At 36.8% G+C, this 24024-nt stretch overlaps 1 protein-coding gene across 12 annotated transcripts in view; it reads left to right on the plus strand.

The window, feature by feature from the left end:
- Positions 1-24024, plus strand: part of LOC107095380 (adhesion G protein-coupled receptor L3-like) — a 213508-nt gene that overhangs the window by 149570 nt on the left and 39914 nt on the right. For 10 of the 12 annotated variants that reach the window (XM_015391445.1, XM_015391482.1, XM_015391507.1 and 7 more), the window contains 5 exons: positions 6374-6557; positions 14147-14269; positions 15755-15960; positions 21168-21344; positions 22268-22477. In XM_015391445.1, the coding sequence (XP_015246931.1) occupies positions 6374-6557; positions 14147-14269; positions 15755-15960; positions 21168-21344; positions 22268-22477 (900 nt within the window). The remainder of the gene's footprint in view (positions 1-6373; positions 6558-14146; positions 14270-15754; positions 15961-21167; positions 21345-22267; positions 22478-24024) is intronic. The other 2 variants (XM_015391450.1, XM_015391474.1) reach the window with 1 other exon arrangement.

Consider the following 24024-nt stretch of genomic DNA (forward strand, 5'->3'; position numbering starts at 1 on the left):
TACATTCTTAATAGAGACAAAAAATAATTGAATTCTCTCCCCTCCTTTACTTCCTCTCTCTTTCTCGGTTTCTCTCCACTCCTCACACTTCATCCACCCCTCCCCAGTCATTTGGTTTTTGGTTACTAGGGACTCGTTTCATGTATACTAAATTGGCAATTTACCCATGATGAAGTTGGTGGTGTGGAGAGGCTTTGATGCTTTAGGGTGCGCTGAAAGAGGGAGGTAGTGTGCTTGGTGAAAGGAAAGAGAAACAAAGAGCAGATCATGGATTTGAAACTTCAGAATACAACAAAAAAGAAGAAGTGGATTGTTAAAGAAACAATAATTAGTTAGTGAGAAGATCCTTGAAAGAATAACCTTGGAAATAATCTCTTTTTTTAAGAGTCAAAAAAGAACATCAATAAAAATTTCAACAATATTTTTTACAAACACTAATAATCCATTTTTTGTTGTTTTCGAGTTATTGTTGCCAAGATCTCAAACTGCTCTGCTTATCTAAAATAAAACAGCAAAAATCTTTGTTGCAATGTATGACAACATCTGATACAAATGTTTTATTTGTGTACAGCCTTTTAATCCTATGTAAAGGACAGACAAAGCTTAATTGGTTTTGCCTGCCAGCTAAGTTCATTAAAGCTAGTCCAAAAGAAAAAGCTGATGAAAGTAAGAAGAGTTCTTATTCCAGAGTACAGAGTTTTACCATCTAAACCTTGTAGTGGTGGTCTCTACAGCCAGATTCCTTTTTAACAAGTATTTCTATCAATACACCCAGATAACACAAAACCTTCTGTCCTCACATTTTAAACTAAAAGTTTCAGATATACCTACAACAGACAGCGAACTTCAGGCATTCCCCGGCACATTCAAGGCTCATAATAACAGCTTAGACCTATATTGTCAGATGAAGTCATGCGTCTGCAACTGAAACGCATTTTGCAAGACAAATTTGATGAGCAGTCTGAAAAGTCTGTAAAAATTCCCTACAGCAAATAGGAGATGAAAACTCTCCTTCCAAACTCACACGTTTTCTCAGCACAGCCAGGAGACTTAAGAAAATAGAAAGATTCTTCTTCTTTCCTCTGCATATTTCTCACATCCCAGCTCCGTTGGTTTTACACAGTGCTGCATACTGTACATGTGCTTGAGTGTGTGCCCGTGTTCACCTTGGGTGGTTGGGAGTAGTCAACCAGCCCAGTTCTAGTCTGCCTTGCCGCTGCTGTTTACGCTGGATTACCCCAACGCTTCAAAGCATTTCACTTCTGCCCCATTTACTGTCATCGGGCTGTGTGTATGTGTTCACAAATGTGCATGCTATTCCTGAATTTCGTGGTCTCACTAAGAAACACACACTTCCGGACTCACACCCCTTATCTGTCTTTGCAGAGACATTCCCCCTCTTTGAAGAACCCCTAAAAACCCCTTAGTCTCTTTTTACCCACAGTCTTCGTACTTGTGCGCGAAAGAAATGTCACCGACAGCACCAGAGCTCCCAGACACACTCAGACACAGTGCCACACAGACACATATATTCTTTCTACTGAAAGACTGAGATGTCTAACCCTTCAAGGAAATTGCATCCTTTTCTCTTTTTTACCTAAATCCCTGCTTTTACAGACATAATATCCGTGTCGATGAAAGAAATTTCAGTGGGATATTATTATTTATATTTTTTTATTGAATAAATATAGTCAAAAGTTCAATAAGAAACAATGGGATGTTAATAAGAGTAGAAAAGCTGTATTATCGAAAACGCATCAAAGTCAGCGTTTTGCAAGCAGTATGCGCCAGCAGCATGAGCAAGTGGAATGCAGCTCCATAGCTGCCATATCTGCCTGCCCAAAGTAAAGAACATCCTCCCCTTGATCTCTTTCCTTTGCCTGGGCAGCTACTGTACAGCAAGTGGAGCAGAATGATGCACCACACTGCTTCCTCTTAGCCCCCAGTCCACACCCCCAATTTCTAACACAGACACACATAAATCACCACAGGCACAAATACATCCCAACCCTGTTCGGTGCATGCCACACAGCTCCATTTCAAACTGCAGATAATCCTCTGACAGCATGATGCAACTCAAACAACAGTCATGATGAAGACATGTAAAAGACATGGACATGAAATACTAAAAGCAGTCAAGAATAATCACTGTGATTAAAAATTAAAACAGTTGAATCAACTAAAACAAGATTAGCATGGACAAAAAGGAATTAAAAATGTAAAACTCAAGAATAGCCCCAGGGAAAAAAATGGGATGAGCTGCAGAAGGTTCAGCAGGGTTCCACAAATGGTTATATGTGAAAGGACCTTTGGGGTTAGGGTTATCTTAATATCAGAATGCAATTACTCAAATATCCTTTATTGCAATCCTTATTTATTGCGACTAAAAGAAAAGGTCATCCACTTAAAAAAACAGAATTTGTCGATATGCATAAAGATTTTTTTTTTAATTCACTAAGCGTATAAAATATTCTCAACAGTTGTTTTAAAGCCTCTCTCTGACCGTATTTTCATTGTAGCCATAAATACACTCCTAGCATACTTTACCTGTCTTCTGGGCATAGTTGGTTGGGCACTAATTTGGTAGCTTTTTTGGCCCCAAGCAGTCCTTTGAGAATCACAATTTATCAGGGTTCAAGTGAATTAAGTACAAAGCATTGGAAAGGCTATAGCAAGGTCCTAATGCTAATAGTCCAGGCTCAAAAAATAGTTTTTATTTGCTGATAATCAACATTAATTCAAAGGTTAGAGGTGAGCCACCACAACACTAAGAGGAAAGCAACCCCACTGAATCCTACCACTATTACACTTAACTCTTGGTACATTTACTGTATTTATGTTTGTAATAACCATTTTTTTAGTTTTCAACTCACCTCTTTCAGTATCAGAACATAAATGTCTCAGAAGGCATTTGGTCTGAACATGTGGGCACCACATAGTTATAGTCAAGCTTGAAGGCTTTGCTTTTAAAAGCAGGGGCTTGTATCTTTTCAGTCGAAGGTCGTTTAAAACCTGTTACACTTTTAGCTATGAGAGTGACATTCCAGTCTTTCCAGCGCATGGTAAGCCTGAGCTGAGGGTTGTTATTTATACTTATGGTACACACAGTTATATTAAGGAGATGTTCTGTCGAATTGGCTCTACAAAAACATCCAGAATTGTTCTTTCAAGACAAGATAAGATCCTGGAACTCTTACATTAGTCTTTTTTGGACGATACGTTAACAACAGGAGACTACACACCGCACGTATCCCTATAGTGTCTAATTATACTAGGGAAATACATCTGACCAATGGTTCCTAAATTCTGACCTTCTGTGAATTGGATGAAATCTCATCTTTGCTACTCAAAATTTCTATTTGTGCTATCGGTATCACAAATATAAAGATGAAATATAAAACACTACATGCCGATGTACCTTATTGCAAATTACATTTTGTCATAAGCTTAAACTTTTACCTTGCTCTCAGTTATAGAAAAGTGTCCTTTGTTACTAAAGCATTACAAGTAACAAAGGCCTCCTATAAGAGCCAAAGAAACATATTCAACAGACACAGAACTACTGTCTGCTCAGGAAAAGTGCTGAAAGCAATTATATTCACTGACATCAAATGTAATGGCACAAAACCTGTCAGCAGCAGACTGTGAGTGAATGCTTGAAGTAATATTTATCGTTAAATCAATGAGAAAAACATGTAGAGAGTTTTTGTGCAAATTGTTTGCCTTCACTTTACCCATGGATGAGTACAAACAGTGCTGAGATGCTATGAAGCTTTCAGAGAAGATATTAGACTTAAGCTAAGCTTCAATCTAAGGGGGGCAATAAAGATGAAAGGTTTCTCCAGGTTAATTTCATTGGAAACCCTTACAGAGAGACTTAAAAAGAAAAAAATAATAATTCATCCTTTTTCCTTTCTTTTTAGAACATTTTATTAGAAATTATACACTTTCAGTTTTACATTTGCAGCACACGTATATCATTATACATGTATTTAAACAAAAGAGAATGCTATTTCTTCATGTTTATTTGAGTCAAAGGTGGTTGAGCAATTAATTTATGATTAGGCCCTGCAATGAACTTGCATGAATTAACCATTCAGTCGGATGTCGGTTAGTGGTGAGCTAACAAACAAACCTTAATTGCTAGTTAAACAAATGTAGCCCCATCAAAAGTGTTACAGTTGAGGGAATTCACCCCCGTGAAATACCAGGGTGCAGGAAATGGGGAACAATGTTAGAACTAGATTCAAAGCTGACAGGGAACAAAGAAAACCTTGGAAAACATGTTTATTTTATATTGTCTAAACAAAAACTAAGCTGGTTTTATTGTAGTAGGAGCCAAATGTCAACAGATTGTATGGAGAAAAAGAACACATTTCAAAAGAACACCAGGATATCTCCCACAATGAAAATGAAACATCAACATAAAAACGATGACACCCAAACAGACACACTCCTAAAAAAATCACAGTAATTTTGTTGGTAGTTGCTGACAAAACCTAACAGATTTTAGCTGCAATAAACTCGAAACTTCCTTTAAAAGGGCTCAGAAGCCTGCGACTGTCTGTCACAATGTTGACAGGATGTTGATAGAAACACGTTTGCACGAGTGCTGAACATCCACTGCTGCTTATTTCTGGCTGTTTGCTGAAGAAGTGGATTAATTAGTTTTTGTTTACATGTTACCCTCCCAAACTCATCCTGTATGCATCCCTACTAATTAGCTGCTAGCGCTGAAAGAGGACATAATATTATCATATTAGCTTGTTGGGACTAGTTTTGTCTGTGTGTGTCTGAAATATACAGTATTTACTTGTAGATATAGCTTTTTGCTAAATAACCTGAATTTATCATTAGTCTCTTTTAAATTGCTTACAGTACTTTGAAAAAGTATCCATAGCCAGTGAACCACAATATATTTTAGGGAGTCTTATGCTTATGGGCGAGAACAACACAAGCTAGTACATATTTGTGTTTCAGAAGAAATACAATTTTATACTCCATTTCTCTTTTAGTTTTATTTCATGGGAGTTTAGAACAAGTGTTTGCCTCATATTTTAGAAATTACTTAAATTTCCGTTTATTTACTTTCTTTAAGTCTGTCACACAAAAAAACATTTGTCCCTACAGCCACAACTGGAAATGTTAAAAAGGTATTAATTGTTTTGTAAGAAATCTCATCCATAAAATTTCACACCAATTGCTGCAGATGCTTGTTTCTTATTTACTCTCTAAACTGGCTGACAGGGATCAGGACTAACCCAAGCGCTGGGTGTGTAAATGGCAATAAACAAATTTTTCTCATCCCTCTTCTTTGCCCTTGTCAATTCCCTACCAGAGATACCTTTAGCTTCTTTAAAAGCAGCGACGTTACATTTTTTCGCTTTCTTACTGTCCTGCCTCTAAAAAAACGAAGTAAAGATGAGCAGTGTGTCTGCATGACGGCTGGTTTACAGATCAAGCGAAAATAAGGAGACAAAGGGGATTGTGAGATGTGTGTGTTTGATAGCACCTGTATTCGCTTTTCCGCCTCTTGCGCTCCCAGTGGACGCCTGTCACCATGGACTCACTGGACTGTTTTATCGCTCTCCCATGGCTCTTCCCATCTTTCCCCCCTGTCCCTCCCTCTGCACCAGCTCTCCTTTCTCTCTGTCTCTTTATCTCTCCCTGGGCCTTCCTGAGTTGTATGTATGTGACTGTGTGTGGGTGTGTGTGCATTGATGTTTATGCAGGAAAAGCAAGAGATGACTCCTTAAGGGCATAAGGAAATGTAAAAAGGTATTATAGTGGAGAACAGTTCATTTATGGCAGGTTGTTATAAAATCTTTGAATATAGAACTACATCGCAATGTTGGATTCAAACCAAAAAACTGTAAATGCGATAAAACATTCATTTCTTTCCCACACCCACTATAGAAATTGTTCCAACTGTTCGATGGGACTGTGGTTTAAAAGGAAAAGCTGAAGCAGGTTTTAGGGTGTCGAAACATGGTGATTGCAATCAACTAACAAGCTTGATTTTCAAAACATCTGTGATTATCCACATATAAAGAGAAAAAATGAGTGAGTGCTAAAAATCTGCTTTTTTTATACAACAATTTAGCTTTCTTGTTTTTCATGTCTGCATGGGAATGCCACATTTGCATCGCTACCATTATGTTGTCCTGATTGCCATAATTTATCAACTTGATAAATGTAAAGCTACTGCATTCTCATGGCTCCTGGCTTCAGTAGTTGGGGGTGTAGCAGCGCTGCTTGTGCTATAAATGTATTTGCATTCATTTTTTTACGTGGAGCATGACTGACTGGAAGTGGTGAAGGAGTCAGCTCCAGCTTCAGCTATGTGACCTCTGTGTCTTTATTGCTCCCCCAGGCAATGGTTGAGACGGTAAATAATTTGTTGCATCCAAGAGCTCAGGCCGCATGGAAAGAGCTGCCTACCAGTGAGCAGCTGCACTCAGCCACTCTGCTCCTCGACACCGTGGAAACGGGCGCTTTCATGTTGGCCGACAACCTCCTGAAGACAGACACGGTGCAGGAAACCACCGACTACATCCGTAAGTACATCTCACAGTTCCTTCCCAGCAAACATTTCACAGTTGGAAGTATTTGGAAACTCAACCGTGAAGCAAAACTGTTAGAAATAGTGATCAATTTTCAATCCATTTTAACATGCTTTTAATACAATACATTTAAAATTATCTTAAAAGTATTGATTCTCATAATCACAAATGAAAGTCAGTTACAAAGATCCAGTGGTCTGTTTGCAATGTGTCAAATACAGCAAGCTGTAGTACCTTGCTTGCTTTGATGCTTGCAGTAACTCTTCTGTACTTTCACTAATTACTGAGGCATTGTTCTTGATGAATAATTAAAAACTTTGGAAACATAAATAGCACATTAACAAAATGTGGGTTTGCTAATATATATATATATATATATTTTTTATAAAGACTGATCCTTTCTAATGGACATTTTCTAATGTAAGTTATTAGTAGGGGGCTCTCTGTGACATTGCAATAGGATTGCCGGTTGAAACCCCAGCTCCGCCTGTCACAGTCATTGTGTCCTTGGGTCTTTTGGCTGCGTTGCCTACTGTGGTCAGAGGGCCCGGTGCAGCCCTGTGTACTGCAGCCTCGTTTCGGTCAGTGACCCCCAGGGAAGCTGTGGCTACAATATAGTTTGACCCCAACAATGCATGCATGAATGAGTGTAGTGTAAAATGCTTTCGAGTCCCTTGACTTGAAAAGTCGCTACAAAGATCATTTACCATTAAGGCTTGTTGTGTCCACCTGTTTCCTGCTCATCACTTGCTTTCCACCTGTTTGCCCCGCTATTAAAACCTCCATTTCTTAATCCTATTTGTTGGAATCTTCTATTCCTGTTCAACTTTAGCCTATTTTTGCTCTCGCTGTCTTAATCTCCTAATGCCTGCTTTGTATTTATTTGTCCTTTTGATTAAGTAGAAAATATTTAATCTCCTGCATTTGGGTCCAATTCAAGGCACTGCATTTTTGCAGTGCGAACTTCAAACAGAAGCCCCCCCCCTTTCTATTCTTGCTGGACAATAGTCCACTACAAGTCAGTTATTTAGCCATCATTCATACCCTCAAATATACTTGACAAAAATCTTTTTTTTTCTTTTATTACTCCAAATGTTAAATATTTTATTAAAATTGTATAGTATCAAATGTTTTATGAATATTTATCTCTATATATTTTAAGGAGAAAATTACAAACTTAAATATATTCATATATTTATAAAAAGCAGTTCCCAATGTTTTTTCCTGGTAATTGGATGAAATTAATTTAATAACCTTCAAATATGTAATTATCATAGCACCACAGTGGGATGCACATGTTGATAGTAGTAACCAAATATTTTGCTATATTCATGTTTGATCACTATAGAAACATGCATCTTTGCTATATACCAGAAATGATATAGCTCCCTGAATAGTCTTCATTAAAAAAGGCTACTAAATTGTTGAAGTTGCTATTGTTTTTATTTTCCAAATAGTGGTTGTATTTCTCTAAGTGGGAGCAGAGAAGGATAATACTGTTGATCTGGTTGGAAAATAAAAGACAAATATTCACACAGGGCTAAGCTGCACGGTACACGAAAACAAAAGCTGCAAAAAATAATGCTCTAATAACATGATTAATTAGTTCATATTCTGCAGGGGTGCAGAGCAAAACAAAACAAACAGAACCCCATGAAGCTGTCAGTGATAACACAGCATGACAGGTAGTCAATAAATTTACAAAACAGAACACGTGTGCAGTTTTAGGTGGTCTCTCCGCTGTGCTTCAGCAGGTTTTCTGAGGGTGCTAAAGGGGAAAAACAAGGCTTGTAAAAGGGGGGTTTTATTGTCCTATTACTTCTCCTTTTTTCAGTTTGTTTATGCATCTCTTGGTTCTGTGAATTCAATTCTTTCTCAAAAGATGCAGGAATAGTTTGTGAATTTTGTTGATTCAAAAATTATACTGTATATAACCGACAGAGCTTTATAGTTAATTACCAGAGGTTAACATCATCCAGTGTGTAACAATGATGTAGTCAAATCAGTACTTTTTATTGTATGTGCATCTGAATCAGCTCAATAAATATGATGCATTATCTTCTATTTACATTGCATTGTATGGCTATCATAGTAACTTTAATTTGAATGTGAAATAAGTTCTTCCAAAAGCAGAGAACCATCTCTTCACATTTTTAACACCTCAAGTAAAAGTGTAGGGAAACACTTGGATGTATGTTCAACAGCAATGATAGCTGATTGTGCTAAGTAAAATATATGCCATGGGAAGAACTGATTAAACCAGTGACATTCTAACATCTTGAATGTTAAAAGAGTGAGTGCAGCTTTCACAGACTGAAATTACTTAGAATATCTAACATTTTAACATATCATTTTTCAAACATGAACAAGATGAAATGTAATAAATGATGTCATCTGTCAGGTTTTAGTTATTATTGTAAATGTCAGCAAAGATATTTTCTAATTGCTTTTAGAGATGTCTACACCTGGTGCGGTATTACTGCTCATCGTTGTGAAATGCTGTTTTTAGCAGACTCCTTAGAGTCTCGAAGGCCCAGTCTGCCCTTATCGATCTACTGATTGATTGCCAGGCATCTAGTTTTTGTTCCTTTCAGACATTTGTGTTAAACTGGCTATTATAAAAGCATCATCCTGACTTGATTCATGATGAGCTACAGTTTCTTGCAGAAGAATGAAAGTATTTATTATTTTTATTTTTGCCTTGTTTTAAAGTCAAGAGTAAGTTTTTTTTGCTGGATTTTATGGAGTAGGTATCACAAAGTAGCACATAATTGCAAAAAAGTGCAATTTAAATAGTATTGTATTTGCATTTAGACCTTTTTACTCTGCTACCCTTAAAAATAATTAGCCAAGTGATTGCAGAGGTTTACCTAATTAGTAATAAGTCTGTGCAACTGACCTCAGGAACAGTATATAGTAAATATCAAAATGGAAAGAGTACAAGCATAGCTGAAAAGCTTTCCAATACATGGACATCCATCTAAACTGAGGGCTAGGAAAGAAAGCTTTATTCATGCCAGAAGAAGCAGTTGGCAATTTTAGAGGAGCCCCAGATGTCCACATCTCAGGTGATTAAATCATTTTAACAGATAACTAAAAGCTATAGACATTATAAATTTAGGTTTTGTGGAGAGTTTCTTATTGTCCTTTGGTTTGGTAATAACATGAAATGCAATGGTTTAATATAATAAAATAAAAAATAATAAATGTTTGAATATTTTCTAATGTATGACAGTTTGATTTCAGTTCAGAAACAGGAATAAAGCCTGTATATCAGTGTTGCATAAATTTAGTAAAGGAAATACTAACCCTCCTTTCTTTTGTAATTCAAGCTTTATAACCCAGTAGACCTGTTTACATGCACAACAAGCCATGCAGCAAGCTGAGGGAGATGGGAAAATCTGCAAAGCTTTTTATCACCTCTTTAAAGGCCTCCATGCTTTGCTTTATTATGAGGAGTAAATATGCAAAGCTGTCAAGATAGAGGTCAGTATCAAGATACTTAAGGATCAGACCCTCTGAGATCCTTATCTAACAAAATGAAGGAAAATATTGGCCTTGAGGCTGCCATGCTTGTTTTTTTTAACCAGAGACAATCATTTTTATTTATTTATCTTTCCATATTCTCTGCCCTCTGCTTGTAGGCGGAATTGACAAAGCAGAACAAAGCTTGTTATTAAGGCATTGTGCATACCACTTTCCATTTCTCTCTTTCTTCTTCGCCCATAATCTGTTTTCTTGCCCAATCATGTCATTACTGGGCTGCAGCACAACAGAGTTTTGCTTTCTCTTTGCTTTTCATGCCTTTAGGAGATAATATATCTGTAAGCCTTCATTTAATCTGAACCCAGACCAGCAAGTCGCACCCGCTTAGATCCCCCAGTTATCCTCCTATTTACTTCCAATGTGATTTGATATTTTTAAAAGCTTCCTTCACATCATCCCCCCATTACGAGAATTCAGTGGACTTGTGAGCTACTCGGTCACAGATGAAAAGCCATGAAGGAGGAGCAGGAGAAGAGAGGAAAATGAAGATGATAAGAGAAGAAGAAGACTAGATGAGTGCATGCTTGAGGGCGATGGTGGCAGTTGAATGTCAAATGATGCTCTAAGGCCCTATTTTGGCTCACTTTTACATCAGTAAGCAATGACATTACATCTATTTAAATCACACAGCTTGGTGATTACATTACGGCGTTTTCCTTTCAGAGACAGGCGGTTCAGACAGATAAGATTCCACAAAGTCTGTCCTTTGCAGCCTGACCTTGCAAAATTGTTAATTAGATTTAACAGAATTGTTCTTTTTGAAGTGATGCTCAGTAAGAAATAGAGTTATATGTAGTTCATTTCTGAGAAGTAGCAGCAACTCTCTTGGCATCATTGGATTTAAACCCAGCTGATCAAAGTGGCTGAAGCTAACCAACACACATGATAGAACGACAACCTTGAAACAAACATCCAAACTGGTTCACCGAATCATGTCTTATGAGCTTATAACACATTATTATTTGACAAAAGAGACAAAGGATCCCAAATGATCTTTCTTGGTGATTACAGATTCTCATAGAAGAACATGTGAAGCATTCCCATTAAGAATAATCGTCTAATAGAAAAAGTAAGACAATGTAAAAAAGTTGGAATATTAGTGATTTAAGTTAATATTTTCATTGATTTTGACGCAACTGATTTGAATCTAAAAAAACAACACAATTTCTGTTCATATTGATTTCCTGTTTCAGCAAAGTGTTTTTGCTGGAATTTTATGCAGTAGGTATCACAAAGTAGCACATAATTGCAAAAAAAGTGCATTGTAAATAGTATAAGATGTATTTGTATTTAGACCTCTTTATTCTGTTACCCTTAAAACAATTATCCAAGTGTTTGCAGCAGTTTACCTAAATAGTAATGTCTGTGCAACTAGACTCAGGAACATTACATAGCAAATATCAACAAGACTAAGACACACCAGTCAGCTTAGGTATAAAGGTATGGAGAAGTTTTAAAGATAAGGCTTTAAAACATTATTCAAAAATGTAATATATTTATCATCATCTAAAATTCTATGAGTCAAAATTGATTGCTGTAGTTGTTATGAAAAAAAAACAGATTGAACAAGAATCCTAAGATTAAAACCCTAAATAGGTAAAAAGCATGTCAAATCAAAACTTTAATGGTCATAATTAAATATCCCTTAAGTGTTCAAAATGGTACTACTTTCACTTGAATATAGTATTATATATATATATATATATATATATATATATAATCACAAAACCATCTTTATTTCACTCTAACAATCCTGAACAATCCATTTTAAGTATTGCAGCTTTGTCCAGTAGTGTACATTCCTACTCGGTTTTCATTTATATAATTCCTGCAACACATCCCCTCCAATTATTTTATCCTTCCAAATACACCACATAAATATTGTTACATAAACACTCATCAAAATGTAGGCTACTGCATGAACTTCAAAGAAGAATCTGCCATTTTTGGGTAGGGGTAAAAAAAAAATTTGGTTTCCACGTTCTTTTTCCTATTTTTTGTGCTCTTAATCTTCCCTTCCAGCTAATCCAGTGGGAAGATCCTCCATGATTATCTTTTCTCCCTGTATTCATAACCAGCCCAAACCGCCTGTCATCTGTGCACCTCCCTTCCTTCTTTCTAACTGCCTCTATCTTCCCTTGCACTTTTTAAGCTCATCCCCCTCCACATTCGCCGTCCTCTTTTCTTTTCCTAACAAGCTTTTTAGATGGGAGTGAGTGACAAGAATAAATTATTTGACGCTATTTAGAGATGCTGCTGCAGGAACTGTAAGTGATTTTATTGTGTGAGATTGTGACTGAGGAGCTGTATAAGGCAGAAGGATAAAAAGTGTTATTATTAGAAGCAAAACAGTGATTTAGAAGGGATAACACAGTGGTAACAGTGCGCGTGTGTGATAATGATAATGAACAAGTGTGTTTCTAAGGAGGAGGGTTGTCATGACATGGATGTTTTAATTAGATTAGACCCAGTGTGTTTCAATACCCTGCCGATCTCAATGGGCGTGGGCGTGCGCGCACGAGGATGTGTATATTCACACCTCTGGATTTTTTTTTACAACCACCAATTTGAGTGTTTTTTTTTTGTGTCTGCATGTACTGTTACTAAGTAGACTTTACAATAGAAATTTTTAAATTAAAGTGAAAAGGTGTATGTTTAATGTTTTGTTAGTTTGCTTGTTTTTTTTTTTGTTTTTTTTTTATTCTGGGGTGTACATTTTCCTTTCAACCCCCTGCGTCAATAATTTCTGGAACCACATTTGCAAGTCTTTTGTGATCTACCAGTTTTTTTTTTGTTTTTTGTTTTTTAGATTAGATTAGATTAGATGAGCTTTATTGATCTCACAGCGGAGAAATTCACTGGTCATATTTTGGCATATTAATTAAAGAAGAGGGTGCAAACAAGGAGGAAAAAGGTGCATTAAGAATAAACAATATATATACAGTATATCAAGATAAATGAGGATTAAGGTGCAAGTGCATCTCTCCTTGGTTTAACTTTTTCAAATATTCTGCATTTAGCATCATGCATCTTCTGCTTTCCTGTTTTTATGAGGAAAAGCTCAAAATGCCTATTGCACTGAATATGATTTAAGGCTCCCAAAATTAGACAATCATGTATCATTCTCATTCCACTTACCGTTTTTTAACAGTTTTGTGTTGATTTATTAATTGAAATTACACCACCAGTGTTACTCTTGCATGGCCCTATATTGCAGGTGGTTTGTGTCTTACAGACATGTCAGGTTTGTCTTCCTTTCACTGTGCATCACAGTTTGTATTTATGTCTGTCATGTCATGCCTCCATTTCCTCCCCCCTGCACTTCAGTATCTCTTTTCATCCGAGCCCCATCTATTAAACTTAGCAAAACATTATAGTCTTTTTCCATCTGTCTCCACTCCACTCCTTTCAACACATCCTCTCATTTTCAATTCCAGCCATTCCACTATTACGACTGCGCTCTCCTTCTTTTTTAGCCCCCCCCCAGCACTTCTTACCCGTTTTTAGCTCATCATCCATGCACTCTTGTTTTTTTTATCTGACTTGTCGCCATGTTGTTTACTCAATTTGAGAGGGCTGTTTTTGCCATGAAAAGCAGCATGCTAAATCACCAAATCACTCAGAAGCACAAGATAGCAATACACCAAAGGTATAATTAGTCCTTAATTAGAAACTTTATCTAACACTTTACACGGTTGTAATCAGGAATGTGCTAACGAACTAGAATTGTGAAATTAGATTCCAACAATAGAAGAAAGGCAGGGTAATCTACCTCTATGTGTCCAACCAGTTGCTTGGAGACACAGCTACTGTTTAAAGTATAAAAAATTCTCATTATTTCTGTCTAAAGCATGTCAGTTTTTTTTTCTCTTTTAATTTAGTTCTTTAGAAGTAGTTGGAAACTGCTCGAGGATTCAAGCCAGTGTTCTGCTTTGAAGCACTTAGCGAGAAAACATCTTTGCTACAGGAGTCTGTAAAGCAAATCAGATGTTATGTGTTAGGCTATGATTTTACATTAAGGTGTTTTCTTTTTTCAGAGCTGGAGGTAGCCAGGCTCAGTACAGATGGAAACCTTGCGGATCTGACGTTTCCACAGTCGGAGCAACATGGAAACTCCATCCAGCTGTCAGCGAGCACTCTTAAACAGAACGGAAGAAATGGTAAAAGTTTCCCGTACTCTACTTCCTAATCCTTGATATGGCGTTAGTGACCCATCTCACGCCCTGGTTAACTGACTTGCACTGGTTTCTCTGTAAAATTAATTCAGGCTTTCCTGTATAAACCAGTCAAACCACTTTAAATATACAGTGAAAAAGCTTTGTTCCCCTTTGAAATTTAATCTGTATTAGCTTTTTTTTTAAATCAGATTAATCTGTCAAATCTCATCAGACAATGATAGTTTTAGCAGTTCCAAAAAATACTTGAACTTAATAAGGTTGCAGGATCAACTTGATACTATGCAAATTGGGAAATATTTTCCCTCTAGTCAATTCATGAATTAAGTGATTACAGTTATATTTGATTACCACCAAAAAGGTACAATCTTTAAATCACTTAAAATCCCTTGGGGTGACAGTGGCGTCGGGTGCAGGCGTTTGCCCTGCAATTGAGGGGTTGTCTGTTCGAGCCCCCAGCTCCAGCTTTCAGTCTCGTTGTGTCCTTGGGCAAGAAGCTTCATTTGCATTGCAAAGCGCTTTGATCAAGTCTCTTGACTTGAAAAAGGGCTATTTAAGTATAGGCCATTTGCCATTTAAAATGGGCTTCTCTTCCCAAATAAAGTTAGCTAAAAGATCTCCATTAGCAAGAGATTATGCCCCAATCTGCGAAAAAAAAAAAAAAAAACAGGGCAAAATCATTGACATTAGCTTTTTTTTTGAAATAATCATAAGTTTTTTTAAAGGTTTTGTGATCATCAAATTACTGTGGGTTCTATTTTCCATAAACGAAGAAAACATGAAATGGTGGAAAATGCTTCTAACAATAACTAGTCGACCAAAATTACCCCAAAAGCATTCTGATAATGCATCCAGGATGCATTAGGTTAAGAGGATAATTACTCTTTCAGATCAGGCCAGGTCGGTTTGGATAGCTTAAACCTAAAATATTAAATCATATTTTTAAAACTTCTCTTTGCAATACTCATGTTTTTCTTTGTCTGATATTAACTGAGAAAGAACCAGAAAAATATGTGCAAGCAGGTGCTTTTTCACAGCACCCTAAGCGGTCATCCATACACAACCTGTTGTGGTCAGTTACAGTAGTCCAATTTTCCACCCTCCAACACAAATGCCTCTTGAGATCATAATGCAGTTGATCAGTTGTCTTAAGTTTGTCTAGTTGTATGTTTTTACATGTTATCACATATTTTACCTGTTTAAAGATCATCAATGGGCTATGCTTATAGAAAAAGCATATGCCTAATATTTAATTTAACAAAATTAGACAGAAATCAAAATTTAAAGTTGTGTTGTTTTTTTTGAATGCATTTCTAAAACACTTTTACAGTGATTCTGCAGTTGTAATGCAAACATGTTTTCTAATTGTGTTTAATTATCAATGTTACATTTGTTAAAGAAAAAAACAAAAAAAGGTCAGATGTGTTTTTATTTTTTAATAAACGATAAAAAAAATGTGTTCTCTCTCAGGTGAGATCCGGATGGCCTTTGTCCTGTACAGGAACTTAGGTTCATACCTGCCAACAGAAAATGCCAGTGTTAGACTAAGCAGCGAAGCAGTTTATCCTAATCACTCGGTTATTGTCAACTCCCCGGTCATCACGGCGTCGATCAACAAGGAAAGCAATAAGGTCTACCTTTCTGACCCTGTGGTCTTCACAGTTCAACACCTTCAGGTGAGTCGGTGGGTTTAACAAACAAAATGATAAAGAACTAAATGAGGACTAATGTGATGGGATTGTCAGAGAAACTATAGATTTCTGCATATGTTTTAGAGAATAGGGTTCTTATTTGTTAACTCAGCAGGAACACTTGATTTTTTATTTCTCAAACACATTTTTTTTTTTTTATTTAAGTTTCTGATATTTTTAATGGAACTGCTAACTAATAATTCATTTCCAAGACTGGCTGCTTCCAAGTGCTTTTTGCTTTATAAATAGTTTATATTTTCACCCCTACAAATTTTGTAAGAACTCACAGGCATCTCATTGTAAATCAAATATGTTTTGTCCGATTTCGCTTCACCGGCATCCTTGTTTGTTTCATAGGAAAACTTTTTTAAAAGTATAAATCTTTTAATGGACTGCACCATCCCCTCCCTGTAACATGCTTCCGCTCTACCCTCCTTTATGGTCATTAATGTCTGCTGATCAGCAGCTTCTTGTTTTCAAAAGACAAGGCAAACTGAAAGAGATCAGACAGGACCAAAGCTGTTGACATTCTGCCTTCAGACATTATATTCCCCTTCTTCTTTTTTTAATTCACGCCTATATCCCCTGGCTTTTAGTGCAATCTCAGAAGATGTTTCATATTTTTTTTAGTATTTAACCTATTTTTCTATTGTTTTCATTTCTCAATTGCTTTAGTAAAACTCATTTTTCACAAACCTAGAGACAGAATCCTTTAAGTCAATAAACAAATGTAAAAGAGGTATCAGTTTTGAAATAAAGCGTTTGTTTTATTTAGACTTAAAGATAAAGAAAATGCATTATTTATCATTTATAAGTATTCAAAAAAAACAAAAAAAACAACCCACGGCAAAGGTGGAAAAGGTTGAACATCCCACAAAGCAAACCAAACAACCCAAACGACAAACAGGCGAAACCCGTCAACCCCTCCAATGGTTCAAAACAAAAAAAAACAAAAACAAGGCTACGTTAGAAAACCTTATAAAAAACCATACTCAACACAATTCAAGAGAAAAAAATTCCAAAAGCGACCTCCAACGACGCCAAACGTCGCCAAAAAGGCCAACCAAGTCCAGTAAATTTTTTTTGAAATGACTTTGACAATGACGACGAACGACATGAACCAGAACATCAACCAGAAGATAACAAAGAAACCAACAAAACAAGAGAAGATGAACATTGTCGGCAAGCTCAAACAGCTCCAAAAAAAAGGAAAAAGTGTTCAAGACACACAAGACACACAGCACATGCACACCAATACAACATAGATAAGATTGACTTTTTTTTTTTTTTTTATTATGTGAATGGCCCTCACTATATAATCCTAGCCACAAAAAGATTTGTTCCCCCCAAACATCATTTAGACATAGTGTTTTAAGCAAAATCTGGTTTGTCCATCATAGTCTTTATTTACTCCAGAAATATCCATGCATCAATCCATTTTCCTTTACTCTTATCCCTGCTGGGGTCACGAGGGGTGCTGGTGCCTATCTCCAGCTCTCAATAGGTGAGAGGCAGGGTACACCGTGAACAGGTCGCTAATCTACTGCAGGGCAACAGAGAGACAAACAGGACAAACAACCATTCACACACACACTCATACTAAAGGACATTTTAGAGAAACCAATTTTCTTAACAGTCATGTTTTTGGACTGTGGGAGAAAGCCGGAGTACCTGGAGAGAAGCCACACATGCTCAGGGAGAACATGCAAACTCCATGCAGAAAGCCCCCAGGCCGCGAATCAAACCTGGAACCTTCTTTCTGCAAAGCAGCAGTGCTCCCCACTGTAACACTGTACTGTTGAAAAAGGGGTTGTGTTCGGTCCTTCTGATTTTGTCCCACTTCAATCCAAAAACAGACGCAGAAAAGATCCAAGGTTTAAATCATAACTCAAACACCATTACATTTTATGTGGTTAAAAAAATCCTTTTTTGACTCTGAAATGTCAGATGTTTGCTGGACAGGACAATCAGCAATTTCCAGAACAACTCCTAGTTTTTTTCTTTTCCCACAATCCACCTATGGTACCACTGCATCATTCAATCGGCATTACACATGACTGTCACTACAGATTTCTCCTACGCTATGTTTCCAGGGATTTCTTCACACCTTGCAAGGATGATCATGACAATCAGTGATATCCCTCACACTATTCAGGATACAGTAACATGAGCACAGTGGGAAAAACAAGCTTGACGTGCTTTATTTTTAGAAGCTGGAGCTTAATGACTACACAGTCACGTCTCAATGTGTTTTGTTTTTTTGTTAATCTCAGGACTTACACAATCTGTATATTGAGGTGTTATGAATTGCTCGGTGAGGTGATAAGAGAACCGAGGGAATCCATCGGTAGAGTCTGTTTTGCTTTCAGATGCCTTTGTGTTCACAGAGACTGCAATTATTTTAACTGCAAAGATTTCACTAATTTGCTCTGTGGTTTATGCAAAGTTTAAATTTATAATGTACTTATACTCCTTTCCTTATCAATATCATCCCTTTAAATGTCCTCTCCTTTATTAAAAGAAAAGTTGTCTCATGAATATGAATTTAACAGAGGAGAGCACAAACTTACTTGTAGTACGTTATTTATATTTCGTCTTAAATAGCATGTCCCTTTTGAACATCTATTGATAAAAAAAATAAAATAAAAAACATTGTAATATTATTTGATGTATTAGATTTTTTTTTAGTTGCTCCATGATTGTCAGTGACTCCCATCATGGCCTGCCTTCTGAAGACTTTCAGGAGGCACGTATGATGGTAGCTGCTTCAGTATGCTCTCTCAGCAGTGTTACTTATATGATAAAATGGAAAAAGAAACAACACATATTTTACACTAACATCTCTGATAAAATCCAGTATAATCAGTTCTCTTCTGTGGTTACCTTTTTTTAAAGACAGTCCAGCTGTTGTGTAAAGACCTTAGTGGTTTCCTTGGCAACACTGGTAAACAGACAGCTTAAGGAAAACCAAAGTAAACAGCAGACGGATAGGGACTACAGTTGTTAAATAACAAAAAAATATTCCAAACCTTAAATGTCACATTTTACTGTTTAATTCATCTTTTAGAGTTTAGGAGCCCATTACACGCCATCTACAGGGTCAGGTTTTTCACAATTATTATCATACGGTCTTGCAACCTGCTCCCTGTAATATTACCAACAAAAAGGGTGTTTCTACCCAGCAAAGGGGGAAACACAATTCTCACACTCACTGACTACAATAAATGTTATAAAGAACTAATTTTGGCTGCAACTTAGATGTTAACATGCTCTTTAAAAAAAAAAAAAATATGTCTTACGTACCCCTACCCCTTATGTTAGCCTGGGCAGGTGCCTATTCTTAACCAAGTGAAAAAGAAACCCCACTGCACACAATAAGGAGGTCAAAGTGAATGATGTGGTCTAGACAGGATAAGTAAAAATAAAAAATACATATAAATATAAACTTAGTATTGCAACAGTAAAGTATGCGTTTGATAGAATTATATAATCCAAACTGACTTTGCTGGGCCTATTAAAGAATTGCTTCAAACTTTACCCCTCGTGACCCAAAATACCTGCAGCTCTAAGTGCAAAAAAATTAATTATCCATGCAATGTCCATTAAATGCAATTCACAATTATAATTCTGTGTTTAAGTCAAAACATCACTGTATTGTTATGAGCAAATTTTATGTTAATTTTTTCAAAATATTTGCTCATAACAATACAATCACAACAGATATCGATTAAATATATACCTCTGCAATTGTAAAATGACCAGATAGGGAAAGGTTTTAGGGATACATTTCTAAAAATGCTGTTACATATCCATTTATTTTAGCTGGTTTGTTTGCTTAATTTTAGGCATGCTATAGCCTGAATTCAATTCAATTCAATTGTACTTTCATAATTATAATAATGAATAAAATCTAAAATTGAAAATGAGTTCCTGTTCTTGGGTTCAGTTTTTTTTATTTTATTTTATTTTTAAACCCTCAGTTGACCATGATTAGGGACGATATATAACAGCCAATGCTTTTTATTAACTGGCTGCTTGAATTCACAGGTTTTAAGCCTTTATAATTAAGTTTCCTTAAATTTGCTCCAACTGTGTTTAACTCTCTCTGCATGAGATACGAAGACTCATTGGACGTTAACAGACTGAAATCCATATTGTCTCATATTGTCTAAATGACTGTGGTCTGCATAAGGGTTTCATGACGTACTTCTCATTCAGCAAGCAAATGTGTATCCAGTTGGTGACCCAGCTTGTTGGCAGCAACAGAATTCTCACTTGTTTTTTTGTTTTGTTTTTTTTCTGAGAGGAACATTATAGGCCTAACAAACACTTCGTCAGTTTACACAACACAAGCCGCTCCTGCGCCGCAGAACGGCACGCGAGAGCGGACAAGGCGCTGTCACCTCCTGCCATGGCTCTGTGTTTATTTGTGGCTTCACTTTTTCATTCTGTCCCTTCTGTTTGTTTTCATGTTGCTGTGTCTCCCTCTGTTTAATTCTTCCTTTTACTTCCAGTGTCTCTCAACACTTTCTTAGGCCGTTTAAATATACCTACTTTATTTCATTATTGTTTTTATTTTTTGGGTCCTACTACAATGTTTGATATCTGAAAACAAACTTTATCAATATGAGATGAAAAAATAAACATTTTGTCCTTTCAGTTCAAAAACTTTATTAGACTGTGGAATAACAAGCCTTTTTTTATTGTCACCTTTAACTTTTCAATAGATGCCAGATGAAGTATGAACATTCACCTTAACAGAGGAAAGTGAGGGGTGCTTTAGATGTGCATTTGGGTCCTTTTTATGGACTCTTGCTTAGTTCGGTGATGCGCTTTAGTGTGGTCTGTGTTAAGCCTTCGAAATAGCTTTCTAATCACTTCCAGACTGACAGATGTCTGGAATGTTTTCTTGCCTGTTCTTGAATTACTTTGTTTCGTCATATTGTCACACAGGGTTCTGTTTGAGTGATTGCTTGTTTTTACAGGCCTGGCAATGATTAAAGTTGGGTGTGGCTTGTCTAAACAAAGAAAAGTCAAATCAGAGGAAATCTGCAAGGGGCAATTATTTTTTCAAAGCCTTATGTATTTATATTCTTAGCCATCCCACCTCTCCCATTCTAGTTTTCTATATCTAGGTTTTATCCTATCTGCATTTGTCTTGATCGCATTTTCTATTTCACTCTTTTTTTCAGCAGTCGGAGAAGAATTTCAATCCCAACTGTTCTTTCTGGAGCTACTCCAGGCGCACCATGACGGGATTCTGGTCTACGCAGGACTGCCGACTGCTCGCCACCAACCGCACACACACCAGCTGCTCCTGCACCCACCTCACCAGTTTTGCAGTGCTTATGGCTCACGTAGAGGTCAAGGTATGCTCTTTTTTTTTCTTTGCAAGCCAGTTAGGGCAGAGGGGAGGGTACTAGGAGGTCAGCTATTCATCATTTTATAACAAATGACTGGCCAGCTGGTTGAAAGACTGAAGAACAAGGGAGGAGAGAAAAAAAAAAAAACACCACATCTGTGAGGCAGATTAAACCTCTTCAGAGCCTGAATGCGACTTGGCAGAGAATATTTTTAAGAAATCTCTCATTCAGCCAGACGATGACATTGGACTAACAAAAAATTATATAATACTAGCAACAGAATCTTGAGGTTTAATACATGAGATTCAGAATGAAGTACCAGATTGCATTTTGCGGTGAAAGTAATATTTGATTTGAAGGTAAGACCATTTATTAAGATAACCTTAAATCGTAGTGGGTGCTGGATAAACTCATTACAGTCACATTCTGTCAGGGATAGGCACTTTTCATTTCCCTCCTTTGTTACATTAAGGCGACACTTCTTTCCACACAGCTTTGGATCAAGTACGACACCCGTGCTGTTCCCTCAGGGACCGAGGATGTGTGCTACATCTAAAGAGGTCATGGTCAGAGCTGGCTTGGCAGGCCTCTGTGAACACTGTGTGAGGTTTTGAGCAGTAGATCCATCACTGCAATGTTAGGGTGAACATTGCTCCGCCTGCCAGCTTGCGGGACACTGATGGATAGAGCTAGCGCACCTGTGCAGCGCGGCGTAACGCTGCGGCCCTGAACGCTCAGCGACACACAGCTAGACTCAGATCAGTCAGGGCCAGCAGTGGCGCTCTGTCAGTGTGTTTTTTTTCTTCTTACAGGAACATGCCTCGCGCATGTTTCCAGTAAGCCAAGGTTAAACATGGTTATTCTGGCTGGGTGTTTAAGTGTTATTGAATTATCCCCTCTGGCTTGTCTTGTTATGCTTTTGCTCACAGAAAGCAGACAGTATGCATGACATGCTCCTGGACGTCATCACGTGGGTCGGGATCCTGCTGTCGCTGGTTTGCCTGTTGATCTGCATCTTCACCTTCTGCTTCTTCAGAGGCCTGCAAAGCGATCGCAACACCATCCACAAGAACCTCTGCATCAGTCTGTTTATCGCTGAGTCACTATTTCTGGTCGGGATTAACAAGGCCGATCAGCCGGTAGGAATTAAGAGTTTTTACTCAATTTTCAGCATGTGGATCTAATTGATTAGTAGTATTACCACTAGTGTTCCATCAAAACTTATTTAAACAAGTTTGCTTTCATTTTCTTTTCACTCTTTTTTCTAAGATCTGGGGTCTGTTTTATGAAGCAGGTGTAACAAACTCAGATTCAAATCCACAACTCTAAATCGATCTAGCCTAAAGTCTGGAGCTCTGAGTGTTTCACAACGCTGCTATCAATTAGTTCAATCAAATTTAACTAGGTCCACTCAGAGTTAAGCTCGTGCGAAACAAGCAGGAAAAGTCATTATCAGTGGAGCACTGATTTGACGAGTCACCATGACAACAGGCAACAGGAAGTGCCTATTTCACCCCACTGGAACTAGAGATTTTAATGCAGAAATGCAAAAAATAGAATAAAAAAAGAGAATGTGTTTTAAAGACAGAAAATCAGCACAAGGGGAGGAAGATGGTGAAGGAGCAGATTGTTACTCCAGTTAATGCGTAACTTTATATTAAGTGGGCTATGGCAGGCCATTTTTACATTTATTAAAAGCAATCCTCTCTGTTGTTCGATTTGTAGATCACTAAAATAAGATTCTTCATGATAAAAAACACACTTGTAGACTGAACTATAATAATATATTTTCTAAATTTTTATTATTTTTGTAGCAGAAACAGAATTTTAGAAAGTAAAAAAAAAAACATTCTACTGTAGTAAGAATTAAGTTTTAGATATCTAGAAATGTTTACACATTTTAAGTGGCCGTTCTGACATTTATCAGCTTTACTGAAAATGTATTTATGGTATCTGAAAAAAATATTTTCATAGTTGAAATAATACAAATGCTAACCAGTAATATTAGGAATGTCGAGATCTGAAATCAATTTCTAGACATTCAGAATGTTTATTCTAGATGTGGAGAAATTTGGTTGAAATGGTCGTTGAGACAAAGAAAATAATGTTCATTTGCAGATATCAGGAATACATATTCAGTAAAACTAATACATACCAAATCAGCTTGCCACAGTTCATTGTTACCATGAAAATAATATGGATTTATTTCTTGAATGGTAGTAGATCAATGTACCTATTTAGGTGAAATCTCCTGGCAGCAGGTGAAGATGAAGAATAAAAATGTTGTTCTAATATATAGAACCTGTGGCTCTCATTGATCCCTCCTCATGTTGATTCAGTCTTCTTTTACACAGTAAAATGGTTGCTTTCAGACAAATGGCCTTTATAGGTGGCAATCAGTCCCATAGAATGCTTCAGATTGTGTCAGTAGGCTCATTAGTTTGTTTTCATTGAGTGAATCCTAATCCTAACCATTAGCTATTTACGTGTAATCTAAAAATATTTTTACTAGCTCTTCATGTACTGTAGATATAACTAAATAAAAATAAAATGATCCACATCTTGCTCATATTAAACAAAGTAAAAACAAGTAATTTTGTTCACTGTCAACTGAGTTGTAGAATCGTCTCTCTATTAATATTGAATTCTCTGTGAAAAAGTGCTGATCATTCTTTAATAAGATCCT

This window comes from Cyprinodon variegatus, unplaced genomic scaffold, assembly GCF_000732505.1.
Source record: "Cyprinodon variegatus isolate N-32 unplaced genomic scaffold, C_variegatus-1.0 Scaffold22, whole genome shotgun sequence".
NCBI lineage: Eukaryota > Metazoa > Chordata > Actinopteri > Cyprinodontiformes > Cyprinodontidae > Cyprinodon > Cyprinodon variegatus.